The 12,652-nt window shown below is 42.4% G+C and overlaps 2 protein-coding genes across 7 annotated transcripts in view; one reads left to right on the top strand and one right to left on the bottom strand.

The window, feature by feature from the left end:
* LOC130282164 (uncharacterized) overlaps positions 1 to 12,652 on the top strand; it is a 77,218-nt gene that overhangs the window by 10,019 nt on the left and 54,547 nt on the right. The gene's annotated exons all lie outside the window — the stretch shown is intronic.
* The window catches only part of KIF20B (kinesin family member 20B), a 126,919-nt gene that overhangs the window by 95,396 nt on the left and 18,871 nt on the right, over positions 1 to 12,652 (bottom strand). For all 6 annotated transcript variants that reach the window (XM_056530127.1, XM_056530128.1, XM_056530131.1 and 3 more), the window contains 2 exons: positions 6,238 to 6,422; positions 768 to 843 (listed from right to left, as the gene is read on the bottom strand). In XM_056530127.1, the coding sequence (XP_056386102.1) occupies positions 768 to 843; positions 6,238 to 6,422 (261 nt within the window). The remainder of the gene's footprint in view (positions 1 to 767; positions 844 to 6,237; positions 6,423 to 12,652) is intronic.

The following is a 12,652-nucleotide window of genomic DNA, read 5'->3' as shown; positions in this document are numbered from 1 at the left end:
TACAGGGTACAATGAAATCTTAAGACTATCAAGGCATTCTGGAGTGAAATGTGCTGCCCAGTGTCAGGAAGCTCAGTCTCAGGTCATAGGTCCTCCAACAGGATAATGACCCAAAACACACAGCTATAAACACTCAAGGATGGCTACGAGCAAAACATTGGATTTGTGGCCTAAGAGTCCTGATCTGAATCCTATTGGACATCTCTGGAAGGAGCTAAAACCTGCAGTCTGGAGAAGACCCCTTCACACCTGAGACAGCGGGAGCAGGATCTTATGAGGAGTGGCCTAGATACCTGGAGACAAGTTACAGAAATGGATGGATTGTAGTGACTGCTTCAAAAGGTTGTGGAACAAAATATTAAAGTACAGGAGACCATCATTTTTGTCCAGGACAGTTTCATTATTTTGTTTTTAGAAATAATTCAGTTGAATCACAATTCAAAAGCAATGTCTGATCTTAGTTACATTTTTTGGTTAATTTTTATTTTAGTTTTACTTTTATCAGTTTTAAAGTTATTTCAGGGAGCATTGTGGGGTTTTCTGTCTTTAAACAGAATGGTACCAAGAATTGTGACTGTGTCTATACGTGTTAATTGTGTTCTGGCATTTTTTTGGTGTAAAGTATGCCAAGTAACTATTGGTGCAATCTTTGACAGTCTAAGAGGAGGGCTCATGCAGTTTGAAAATGCAGACAGACTAAAATCTGCTAGACTTAAAACATATACCAAGTAAAGTACATCATAAAGCTGTATACATATATACATTACCATCTTCATTAAGAATGTCTGTGGTATCTGCAGAGGTCCTACTGTTATTACTCCGAACACTACAATGAAGGTCAACCTAAAGAAATAAGAGGAGAGCTTTCATTACAGCACATCTGAGACCAATTTTACAATAAAAAAAAGGCTGATTTCCATATAACCTTGCACTATAATGTAGAAAAAAAAAAAAAAAAAAAAAAAAAAATATATATATATATATATATATATATATATATATATATATATATATATATATATATATATATATATATATATATATATATATATATTTATTATATATAATATATATACACACACACACACACACACATATACACATACACACAGTGATCCCTCAACTTACAATGGCCTCAACATACAATAGTCTTTTCTGGACCATTGTAAGTTGAAACCAGACTCAACATACAGTGTACGGACAGTCCAGATCTGTGAAACATGTCAATGGCCGGAAGAACTGACCAATCAGAATGGGCATTCACTGGTAAAACGCCTGTATTACTGAAGTGTATGGTCTGGTAGCGCCCCCTACAGTACAGGGAGGTATTACATGTTCTGTACTCTTTACCTGTAACAGGGTTAGCTGCTCCTTTGGACACCAGGTAAGGGCAACTCCATGTTACTTTTTTTAGGACGAAGCTCCAGTCCTCTACATAGACCAGTGTTTCCCAAGCAGGGTGCCCCCAGCTGTTGCAAAACTACAACTCTCAGCATGCCCTGACAGCCTTTGGCTGTCTGGGCATGCTGGGAGTTGTAGTTTTGCAACAGCTGGAGGCTCCCTGCTTGGAAAACACTGACATAGACAGTGATTTACAGCTCCCAGCAGATCTTTCTTACTTTTATATGTAAGGATTTGCTTTATCTGTATTAGTTATCTACTTATTGTTGTTTAACTCTCACTTTTTCCTATTTTCCGATGACATTTTGGTGCCTTTAGAACCAATTACCAGGTTTCCATAGAGTTTTGGTCTCAACATACAATGGTCGTCCTGGAACCAATTAATAATGTAACTTGAGGGACGTGTGTGTGTGTGTGTGTATATATATATTTATTATTATTTATTTATTTTTTTTTACACACACACACACACACAATAAATTATTATTTTATTTATCTTTTTGTAATTATATTGATTAAATAGGGTGTGTATGTGAAGGTTTTAAAAAAAAAATTTATAAAAAAAAAGCAGGGCTCCATGCAAGTTGCTGGCTTGTTAATCAGCCTGCTGTGTGAGGCAGGAGAGTTTCACAGATACTACGTGCAGAGCCCCGCTTGTCCCAGTGCACATGGATTTTTTCTCTGCACAGAGATACACAGGCAATAGCTTCAGGGACAAGACCGCATTTTTTCACCAAAATATATACATTTTTTTTAACCAATGTATATTACAAATATATAATTATGTTATCTAAAATTTTGAAAATCATTTTTCAAAATGGCGATTTAAAGAACAGATATAAAAAATATAAATACCTCTTGCAGCCCTCTAAATATATACTGCCTACTTTATAAGTGTGATGCTGAATGGTGTCTAGTCGGGCACAGCCTCTAACAACGACCGGGACCCCTGGCTAATAGAGGGCATCACCGATCGGGGTGATGCGCGCTATTAACCCTTTAGACGCGGCAATCAAAGGCGATCGCCATGTCTAAAGTTACAAAAATACACTCCCGGCAGCTCAGTCTGGCTGATCGGGATGCACGAGGAGGGTCCCTCACCTGCCTCCTCAGTGTCCGATCGCCGAATGACTGCTCTGTGCCTGTGATCCAAGCAGGAGCAGTCAAGAAGCGATAACACAGATCAACGTATTGCAAGTTATAGCCCCCTATGGGGCTATAACATAGGCCAAAAAAAAAAAGTGAAGAAAAAATAAATATAAAAAAAGTTATCGTTTAACCCCCTCCCCTAATAAAAGTTTGAATCACCCCCTCCCCCCCATTTAAAAAAAAAATACAAAAACTGAATAAAAATAAAACATATGTGGTATTGCCGTGTGCCTAAATGTCCAAACTATAAAAATATATCGTTAATTAACCCCTTAAGGACGCAGCCCTTTTTCGCAATTCTGACGACCGTCACTTTACGCATTAATAACTCAAACGCATTTACAGAATATTCTGATATTTTTTCGTGACATATTCTACTTTATTTTGGTGGTAAATTTTGTCCAGCCCATTTATGGAGTTTGGTGTGACATGTCAAATTTGCTCATTTTTCCTTCCTTTTTTGGTTTAGTTCCAATAAACACAAAGGGAATAAACATGGGTATAGCAAAAACATATTACTGCAATTATTTTCTGTGAGAAATTCTTCATTTTCTTGAATAATTTCAGGGGGTGCCAACATTTTCGGCTATGACTATTAGCTGAGCTGCATTGTTACATGTCAGTCATCAAAATCTGGAAGAGGAGTGGGGCTAAAAGGATGGGCCCAGTACCTGGGGAAGTGGCGAAAGTTAAGTTAATGTTTATGAAAAATTTTTTATTCGGCAGCCCAATCATAAGGAAAAAAAATAAAAATAAAAACCATTGGAGTTCTCCTTTAATGCCAAAATTTAGCACGTATCATCCTTCATGGAGAGTGTAAGACTGCATGTATGCATTTGACCAATAACAATTAGGCATTCTGACATATTATAATGGTAAATGCAATGCAGGGAATAATAAATTCCCCCTAAGCATTTACAGATCAAGTCAGGAAAAATGTCATGTCTGGCCAGTATATGGAGTAAAGTGCCTCACAAAAAATGGCACCCATCTGCATTTTAACCTTTTAAGGACGCCGGGCGTATGCATACGCCCTGCATCCCGAGTCCTTAAGGACCTGGGGCTTATGCATACGCCCGTGGGAATTCCGGTCCCTGCCGCTAGCCGGTTGGGGACCGGACCGGGATGCCTGCTGAAATCATTCAGCAGGCATCCCGGCACATCGCCGAGGGGGGTCCCCAAGACCCCCCCCCCATGTTGACGATCGCTGAAAATCGCATGTCAATTCAGACACACGATTTTCTGCTATTCCAGGCTGATCGGGTCTCTGGTGACCCGATCACCCTGAAAATAGGGATGATCGGATGTGTCAGTGACAGCCCTGATCATCCTGAGGGATAGGAGCGAGGTCGCAGTGCTGCGATCTCCTCCCATTGGTCAGAACTGATTCTGACCAATGGCAGGGCAGGACAGTGGGTTGGCACTATGGCAACCCCCCGTTCTGCCCACCCCTGGATGTCGAGGGGAACGTGGCGAGAAGATGGAGGCCGGTAGCTGGAGGAGAAGATGCCTGGGGACCCCTGATCGTCACTGGAGACTGCTGGATTCTGGCTCAGGTAGGGAAACCACGTGGGGGGGCGGGGACTGAAAGTAAAGTGATCTTTACTGTGGCAACCACTAGGAAGGCCAAACTGCAACTCCCAGCATGACAAAGGCTGTCTGGGCATGCTGGGAGTTGTAGTTTTGCAACATCTGGAGTGTCACAGTTTGTAGACCACTGTTGCCAAACTACAACTCTCAGCATGCCTAGACTGCCCAGGCATGCTGGGAGTTGTAGTTCTGTAACATCTGTCCCTTCAGATTTAGCAATTCATGAAATTTTTTAAAATTGCTGCTCTACTTTGAAGCCCTCTATTTTTTTCAAAAAGCAAAAATATGTCCATTTTATGATGCCAACATAAAGTGGACATATTGTATTAGTGAATAAAAATAAAATGTATTGGGAATATTCATTTTCCTTACAAGTAGATAGCTTCAAAGTTAGAAAAATGCAACATATTCAAAATTTTCATGAAATTTGGGGATTTTTCACCCAAAAAAAAAAAAAAAAAAAGGATGCAAGTAACGCCGTAAATTTACCACCAAAATAAAGTAGAATATGTCACGAAAAATCTGAATATTCAGTAAAAGCGTTTGAGTTATTAATTCGTAAAGCAACGGTGGTCAGAATTGCGAAAAAGGGCTCAGTCCTTAAAGGGGTACTCTGGTGCTTAGAGACCTTATCCCCTATCCTTTAAGATGCCTGATCGCGGGAGTCCCGCCACTGGGGACCCCCGGGATCTTGCACGCGGCACCCCGTTTGTAATCAGTCCCCGGAGCGTGTTCTGTCTGATTACTGTCCATCACGGGGCCGGCGGCGTGTGACATCATGCCTCCGCCCCCCGTGTGACCTCACGCTCTGCCCCTCAATGCAAGTCGATGGGAGGGGGCTTGACAGCTATCATGCCCCCTCCCATAGGCTTGCATTGAAGGGCGGAGCGTGACGTCACACGGGGGCAGAGGCGTGATGTCACACCGTAATCAGACCCGGAGTGAACATGCTCCGGGGACTGATTACAAACGGGGTGCCGCGTGCAAGATCCCGGGGGTCCCCAGCGGCGGGACCCCCACGATCAGGCATCTTATCCCCTATCCTTTGGATAGGGGATAAGATGTCTAAGCAACGGAGTACCCCTTTAAGGTGAAAAAGGGCTGCGTCCTTAAGGGGTTAATCTGAACAACTGCATAACTTCAGAGTTATATGATATGCATCAACAAGTTTTCTGTTTTCATCAAATAGATGGCAGGTATTGTGACGTAAACAGAGCCTAATATATATGGTTGACATAAAGTAAATTTCTCCATTAGAAACACTTTGTGTTTCTGACACAGAGCTCCAAATGCTTCAATATTAAGCCAGTGTTAAAAGGAATCTGTCAGCTGCAATTCTCCTTCCAAACTACTGACACTGTTAGATAAATATGGAGGGCAAGGAGACACACTGTACTTTTTATAGCTCTGCCTGTGCTTAAATAACATAGCAAAATGCTTTTATTCTCTGTTGCCTGGTGTCATAGGTGCTCAGAACACCCTGAAGCACCATGGGCTGGAATGCCTCCTCGCTCCACCACCAATCCCTGTCCTTGCTTGATTACAAAAACTCATTCCTGTGTTGTGCATACAGATTTTGTGCAGGAGTGGGATTTAGAAACAGGGCTCTGCTTATGACCAGATTCACACGGCGGAATTTCCAATCAGAAAATCGGTCAGAAAAATTCTGCTTAGAAATTCCTCTTCAGCAAAAAATTCCTTTTCCGCAGTGTGAACATGGCCTATAGCTGACTGTCAATCAAGCAGAGAGATGGGCGGGGGAAGAAATGAGGAGGCATTCCAGCCCATTCCACTAGGGTCATCTGAGCACCTCTGACTCCAGGCAACAGAGAATAAAAGCAGTTTTCTATGTTCTAGAAGCACAGACACACAAGAAATATACTGTGTTTCTCCTTGCCAAAAAAAGCCATCTAACCGTGTCAGCAGTTAGAAACTTGAAATGTGGCTGACAGCTTTGCTTTAATATAGGGGACTCTTAATCCCATCAGTTTACGTTGCCCACATATTTTGCACAGAATTGAAATGGCAACAAATAGAACAGTCAAACATCAGAATTCGGTGAAGCAGATGTGCCTCAGCAGCATTCACACAATATACCTCTTTAGAGTGACGGAGGACTCCATTTTTAAATGCATTTTCTGTTCTCACTTGTTCTTTAGTCAGTCTTATGTAGTCTTTACATCGGTGAGGTTTGATGTCCATCTTAGAATAAACTTTTCCCTCAATTGCATTAAAAAGCATTTCCATTGATCTTGGTAAAACACCGGCATCATCCCTTGTGCCTGCAATGAAAAACTGACACGTTAAAAGTCTATAGGATAAACAATTACTGAGCAATAAATAGCAATTTAAACATACTCTTAAAATAGAAAAAACAAAACAATAGGAAGCGCTCCCTTGTGTGATACCCGAGTGGATAATGGTAACGCTCAATGTGAATATGCGCTTCCCAAAGGTAGTTGTACTCCATCCAAGTACAACTATGGAAGAATGTGTAGTACAATCAGATCCTGGCAGCTGCTCCACCTCACATAACCACAGATACAATACGAAATTCCTCCAATATGGCAGAGATCATAAAGGCGCTGGAGATCAGGATAAAATTAAACAACTTCTTTATTCCCACAATGCAATGAGTTTCACGGAAGTTCCGCTTCATCAGGCATCTGATGAAGTGGAACTTCTGTGAAACGCGTTGTATCATGGGAAGAAAAAAAGTTTCATTTTATCCTGATCTTCAACCTCCTTTATGATCTGTGCCATATTGGAGGAATTTCATATTGTATCCTCTTAAAGTGGCATTCATATCCAAGCCTTGTTTCCAGGCAATGGCATATCGCTAAACTATGCCATGACACGCTTATTCCTCACTGCTGTTTCCTTACACAGTGATGCTTCTAGAGACATATCAAAAGTTTTGACCGGTAAGGGTCGGGGTGCTGAGGCCATACTGATTGCTATAACATGCAGGATGAAGTGCTCAGTTAGGAGTTTCTCTCCGTCTCGGTCCTCACTCCAGTAGATTAGCACCATAGACTTTCTGTAGAAACTGTTGCAGCAAGAAGAGAAACAAAGAGAATGTTTCCCTATTATAATGATCTAAGTCTTAGCCCCTAGGAGAGTGGGGACTACAGAGGCCACATCTAAGGATAATAACCATATGGCATATTTTGCCATAGGTGTCAGATAGGCATGCCCCAATAATAATACAATTATGATTTAAAGATAAAAGCATAACAGCATTTAAGATCATACAGATTAAGATGGAGGAAAACAAGACCGGCAATGGAGCTATACTGGGTTGCTATCCTAACCTCCATCCTAAACAACTTAAATCTGCAGGACAAATTTACAGAAGAACATAACTATTGGGGAAAAAATAAATATACTCATGATGGTTAAAGCATCACTTGAATAAACTTGGCAAGTTGTCCAGACATGTCAAAGATTAAAGACCACTCTGGATGTCACTCCTGAGAACCACTGTGATTTACAGCTGGATGAAAGGAGTGAAAGAACGCACCTCCCTGCCGGTCACTGAAACTAGACCCTTTAACTGCATAAGTCTATAGGGCAAATAGGTCGGATAGAGCAGGCAGCGAGTGAAGTTATAACACAATGCAATCTAAGCTTTTGACATGTCTGGATACCCTGCCAAAAATGTATTCAAATGATAATGATGCTTTAAAGTGTCTCTCCAGAGACAATGGCCGGCATTTATCATTGTAGGTGTAAGTGAAGCATTTTTCTACACCTTTTTTGTGTGCTGTAATGTGTAGGAACACCAACTTTATTAAGTGGTCACAGGGCATTGGATACATTTTGTGCAGGTCACATTTTCTGAAATTTCTCTCTTCACATACACCAAAAAGCTCAGCTAAGTCTGGGCTGGTGTAGTTTTAGAGACTTTTCAGTGGCTTTGCGCCTTTTCACAAAAAGGTGCAGTTCATAAATCCATTTCAAATCATGTGTATGGCCAAAATCAGTGGATTACAACTCAAAATTAGCAGAAATGTGTAAACAAAAAGGCACAAATAAACCCTGCTTGCTCCTTTCGTAGACACATAAAACAGTCTAAAGACAATGATAAATGTCAGCCAGCCATTGTCTAGCATTGGGCCAGGAGAGACACACAGTACAGGGGTGTGGAGAAAAAAAAAAAAAAAAAAAAAAAAAAAAAAAAAAACACTTGTCCAAGGGACTAAAGCTAAACACAATCTACTTGTCCCTCAAGAAAATCCACTTGTCCTGGTAGATAAAATTATTTCAACCAAAATAGTCTGATCCCCCCCCACTAGACCACCAGGGATGGATATAAGATCCTTTAGACACTGCTGTCAACTTAGCCACGGTGATCTAATGGTTTAATAGCGGCCACGGTGATCGCAGCATGTCAGGATGCTGTAGCTCCTCTTACACCCAAGGTAACTACAGAAAAGTCTAGATATAACTTTTTGATCACCTTATAAAAAATTTCTCATATGAAGAGACCAGAAATGAACAATTCTGGACTATTTTTTACATTTACACCGTTCACCGTACGGTTTAACTAACATTATATTTTAATAGTCTGGACATTTCCACATGCAGAGACACCACTTATGTTTATTTTTGTATTATTTTTATTTAAAGAAAATTGGAAACTTTTATTAGGAAAGGGGCTTATTCACATATTTACGCACTTTGTAAAATATTTTAATCACTATTTTTCAGTCTTCATAGGGACTTATGTGTTACTGGGGGGGGGGGGGGGGGTCTGCTTCTCCAGTTTATGTGCTGCATTGTGTGTCAGAAAATGCTGGAAGTTTCATTTAGTTACTAGATAACTACAACTCCCAGCATGCCCTGATACAGCCTATGGTTGTGTGGGTGTTGCAGCATGTTGCACTGTATAGTAGGACAGTTAAGGTTATTGTGTAACATGCTGGGAGTTGTAGTTTTGGTTTGTGTCAGCTGTAGAGCCATAGGATGTGTCAAGGAATACTGGGAATTACAGTTAGTAACTACTACACCCAGCATGCCCTGATGCAGCCTATGGCTCTGCAGCTGCCCCGAACCAAAACTACAACTCCCAGCATGTTACACTTTATAGTTCTACAGTTTAGGTTATGGTGTAACATGCTGGGAGTTGTAGTTTTGGTTCGGGTGTGTTTGCGTGCATCCGTGGGGCTCTTGGTTGGCGGGTGAGTATGAAGGAGCGGGATTCTGGGGGTGCAATTTAGTGCGGGTGCCACTAAAAATAAATAAAATTAGATGGCACAACTGCCCTAATGCCCGACGTGACAGTCCGCTCCTATACAAAACATTCATGCATACACATCATACATGCACCTGCCACTGCCCCCATATCATACACACACACACCCCCGCCACTGCCCCCCCCCACATCATACATTACATACACTCACACCATACATATACACCATACATATGCACACATCATACATACACCTGCCACTGCCTACCCCACATCATACATCACATACACACACACACACACACACATCATACATTACATACACATCACACATAGACAGACATCATACACACATTACATACACATCACACATAGACAGACATCATACATTACATACACATCAGACAGACATCATACACACATCACATATACACTGACACCATACATATACACCAGTGTTTCCCAACCAGGGTGCCTCTAGCTGTTGCAAAACTACAACTCCCAGCATGGAGGCACCCTGGTTGGGAAACACTGATATACACCATACATATGCACACATCATACATACACCTGCCGCTGCCCCCCCATCATACATTACATACACACATACACTCACACCATACATATACAACCACCCTTCCTGTCGCCGCCTGCATTCTCTGCCTCCTCACCTGAGCCGCCATGATTGGACATCAGAGTTGTAGTCCCGGCCGGTGTGAGGTGAGATTTCCGGCCTCCCCCTCACCCCCCCGCTCTGTGTTTTCCTTGTGCAAACTAGCAACCTCCCCGTGGTGGATTAGGTCCCGTGGAGACAGATCAGGGGGAGGGGAGGGATAGAGCTGTGTGCGGGGGATGGAGCTGTGCATGGAGCCGTCTACGTCCTCTCTCTCACCCTGCTGTGTCTTCTGAGCTCCGACCTCCATCCTCCGGGAGGGGAGATAAGGGGACTCTGCGGTGAGCTGGAGGCCGCCGCCCCCACCATACACTCTGAGCGCCGGTGTGAGGTGTAGACTTCCATCGGCTCCTGCGCCTCACACCGACATTAAAGAAAAATAAGGGGGAAGTCTGTCTGTCCCTGCTAGCCCGATACAGGGCTAAATCTATAAACAATTCACCTGCCCGGCGCCCAAAACTACTTGTCCCGGGCGTCGGGATTTCCACATCCCTGCAGTAGGACCCTGATCACACAATTTCACTCTGCTTTTGCTGCTGAAAGCCACAGGAAATTGGTTTTTAACGGGGGGGGGGGGGGGGGGGGGGGAAACAATTATCTTTGATGGGATCTACACCATAAACTAGACAGACACTGATTTGAAGATCTGCATTCGGAAAATAAAGTAACCCGTCTCGTTCTGCCCTATGTCTCTTCTGATTCTATGTGGAAACTTCAATGCGTAAGCCAGGACGAAGATAAGACCCATTGTATGGGCAAATCCATATCCAAACCCACAGCCTGCAAAATAAAAATAATGCGCAAGAAACAAAAGGAATGTGTCTTGACTTTTCTTCATTGTTAACATGCCCTTACTGCATACTGGGCCTCTAACCAATATAGGGTTTATTCAATCATCGGGCCCTTTATAATCTCAAACGTTGGTCTCCAAGTGCCCCTGGGGAATGAAGCAGTGGCATGCATTCATGGCCACTACTCTATTTATTGCTATGCAACTGACAGATTCCTGAGAGTGCAAGCTCACTACTGTTCTTTTCCTAGGGGCACTCAGGGACCATTGTTTGAGATTGTTTGTGGTCCCAGCAGTCCGACTGGCAGCGTATCACGAATATAAAAACATAGAATGTGTTGGCAGATCACAACCATTTGGCCCATCTAGTCTGCCCAATAATCTGAATCCTTTGAATAGTCCGTGGTCCTATCTTATATGAAGAATATCCTTATGCTTAAAAAGGAAAACTGTCAGATATTTTCTCCTGCACTACTGGTGGATAGTGCGGGAGACGCTGATTAAAACGAGCCCTACCTCGCCCTGGTCCGTCCAGAGGTTCGCCAGCAATTGTAGTTTTATTCTATGTGTATATCTTGCTGTAACCGGCACGGGCGGGGCTTCTGCAAGTTAACTGGCACTGATGTCAGCGCCGCTTATGAATATTCATCCCCCCTCCCTCCAGTTCTCCCTCTCTTCATCGCTCCCAACTGGAGGGAGGATGAATATTCATAAGCGGCACAGACGTCAGTGCCAGTTAACCTGCAGAAGCCCCGCCTGTGCCGGTTCCAGCAAGATCTACACATAGAATAAAACTATAATTGCGGGCGAACAGCAGGGCAGATCCGGGTAAGGTAGGGCTCGTTTTAATCAGCGTCTCCCGCACTATCCATCAGTATTGTGGATAGTGCGGGAGAAAATATCTGACAGTTTTCCTTTTAACTCCTTCACTGTATTTGCAGCGACCACTTTTGCAGGAAGGCTATTCCATGCATCCACTACTCTCTCAGTAAAGTAATACTTCCTGATATTACTTTTAAACCTTTGCCCCTCTAATTTAAAACTATGCCCTCTTGTAGTAGTTTTTCTTTTAAATATGCTCTCCTCCTTTACCGTGTTGATTCCCTTTATCTATTTAAAAGTTTCTATCATATCCCCTCTGTCTCTTCTCTCTTCCAAGCAATATATATTTTAAGGTCCATCAACCTTTCCTGGTAAGTTTTATACTGCAATCCATGTACTCGTTTAGTAGCTCTTCTCTGAACTGTCTCTAGAGTATCTATATCCTTCTGGAGATATGGCCTCCAGTACTGCACACAATAGGTCTCACCAGTGTTCTGTACAGAGGCATGAGCACTTCTCTCTTTCTACTGCTTATACCTCTCCCTATACATCCAAGCATTCTGCTAGCGTTTCCTGCTGCTCTATTACATTGTCTTCCTACCTTTAAGTCTTCTGAAATAATTACTCCTAAATCCCTCTCCTCAGATACTGAGGTCAGGACTGTGTCAAATATTCTGCCCGAAGGTTTTTACGCCCCAGGTGCATTATCTTGCACCTATTCACATAAAATGTCAGTTGCCAGAGTTCTGACCATTCTTCTAGTTTTCCTAAATCCTTTTCCATTTGGTGTATCCCCTGTAAATAGGGGATACATTATCTTAGTGGTAAAACCCCCTTAAAGTGTAAAGTTAGTGTAGTTCATAATATATAGTGTCTGTACCTGTGTGTGACGGTTTTCTCAATTCTTATGTGATTTTCACTCCAATATTTATTTTTAACAGCATACAAAATTACTAATTGTCTCATATTTTTCCCAAGTTGCAGTGCGACCGAGACCGGACTCACTAGTCAGCTGATGACAGGGAGCCTG

Source organism: Hyla sarda, chromosome 7 (assembly GCF_029499605.1).
Source record: "Hyla sarda isolate aHylSar1 chromosome 7, aHylSar1.hap1, whole genome shotgun sequence".
Taxonomy (NCBI): domain Eukaryota; kingdom Metazoa; phylum Chordata; class Amphibia; order Anura; family Hylidae; genus Hyla; species Hyla sarda.
This window is presented reverse-complemented; position numbering and strand designations above follow the sequence as displayed.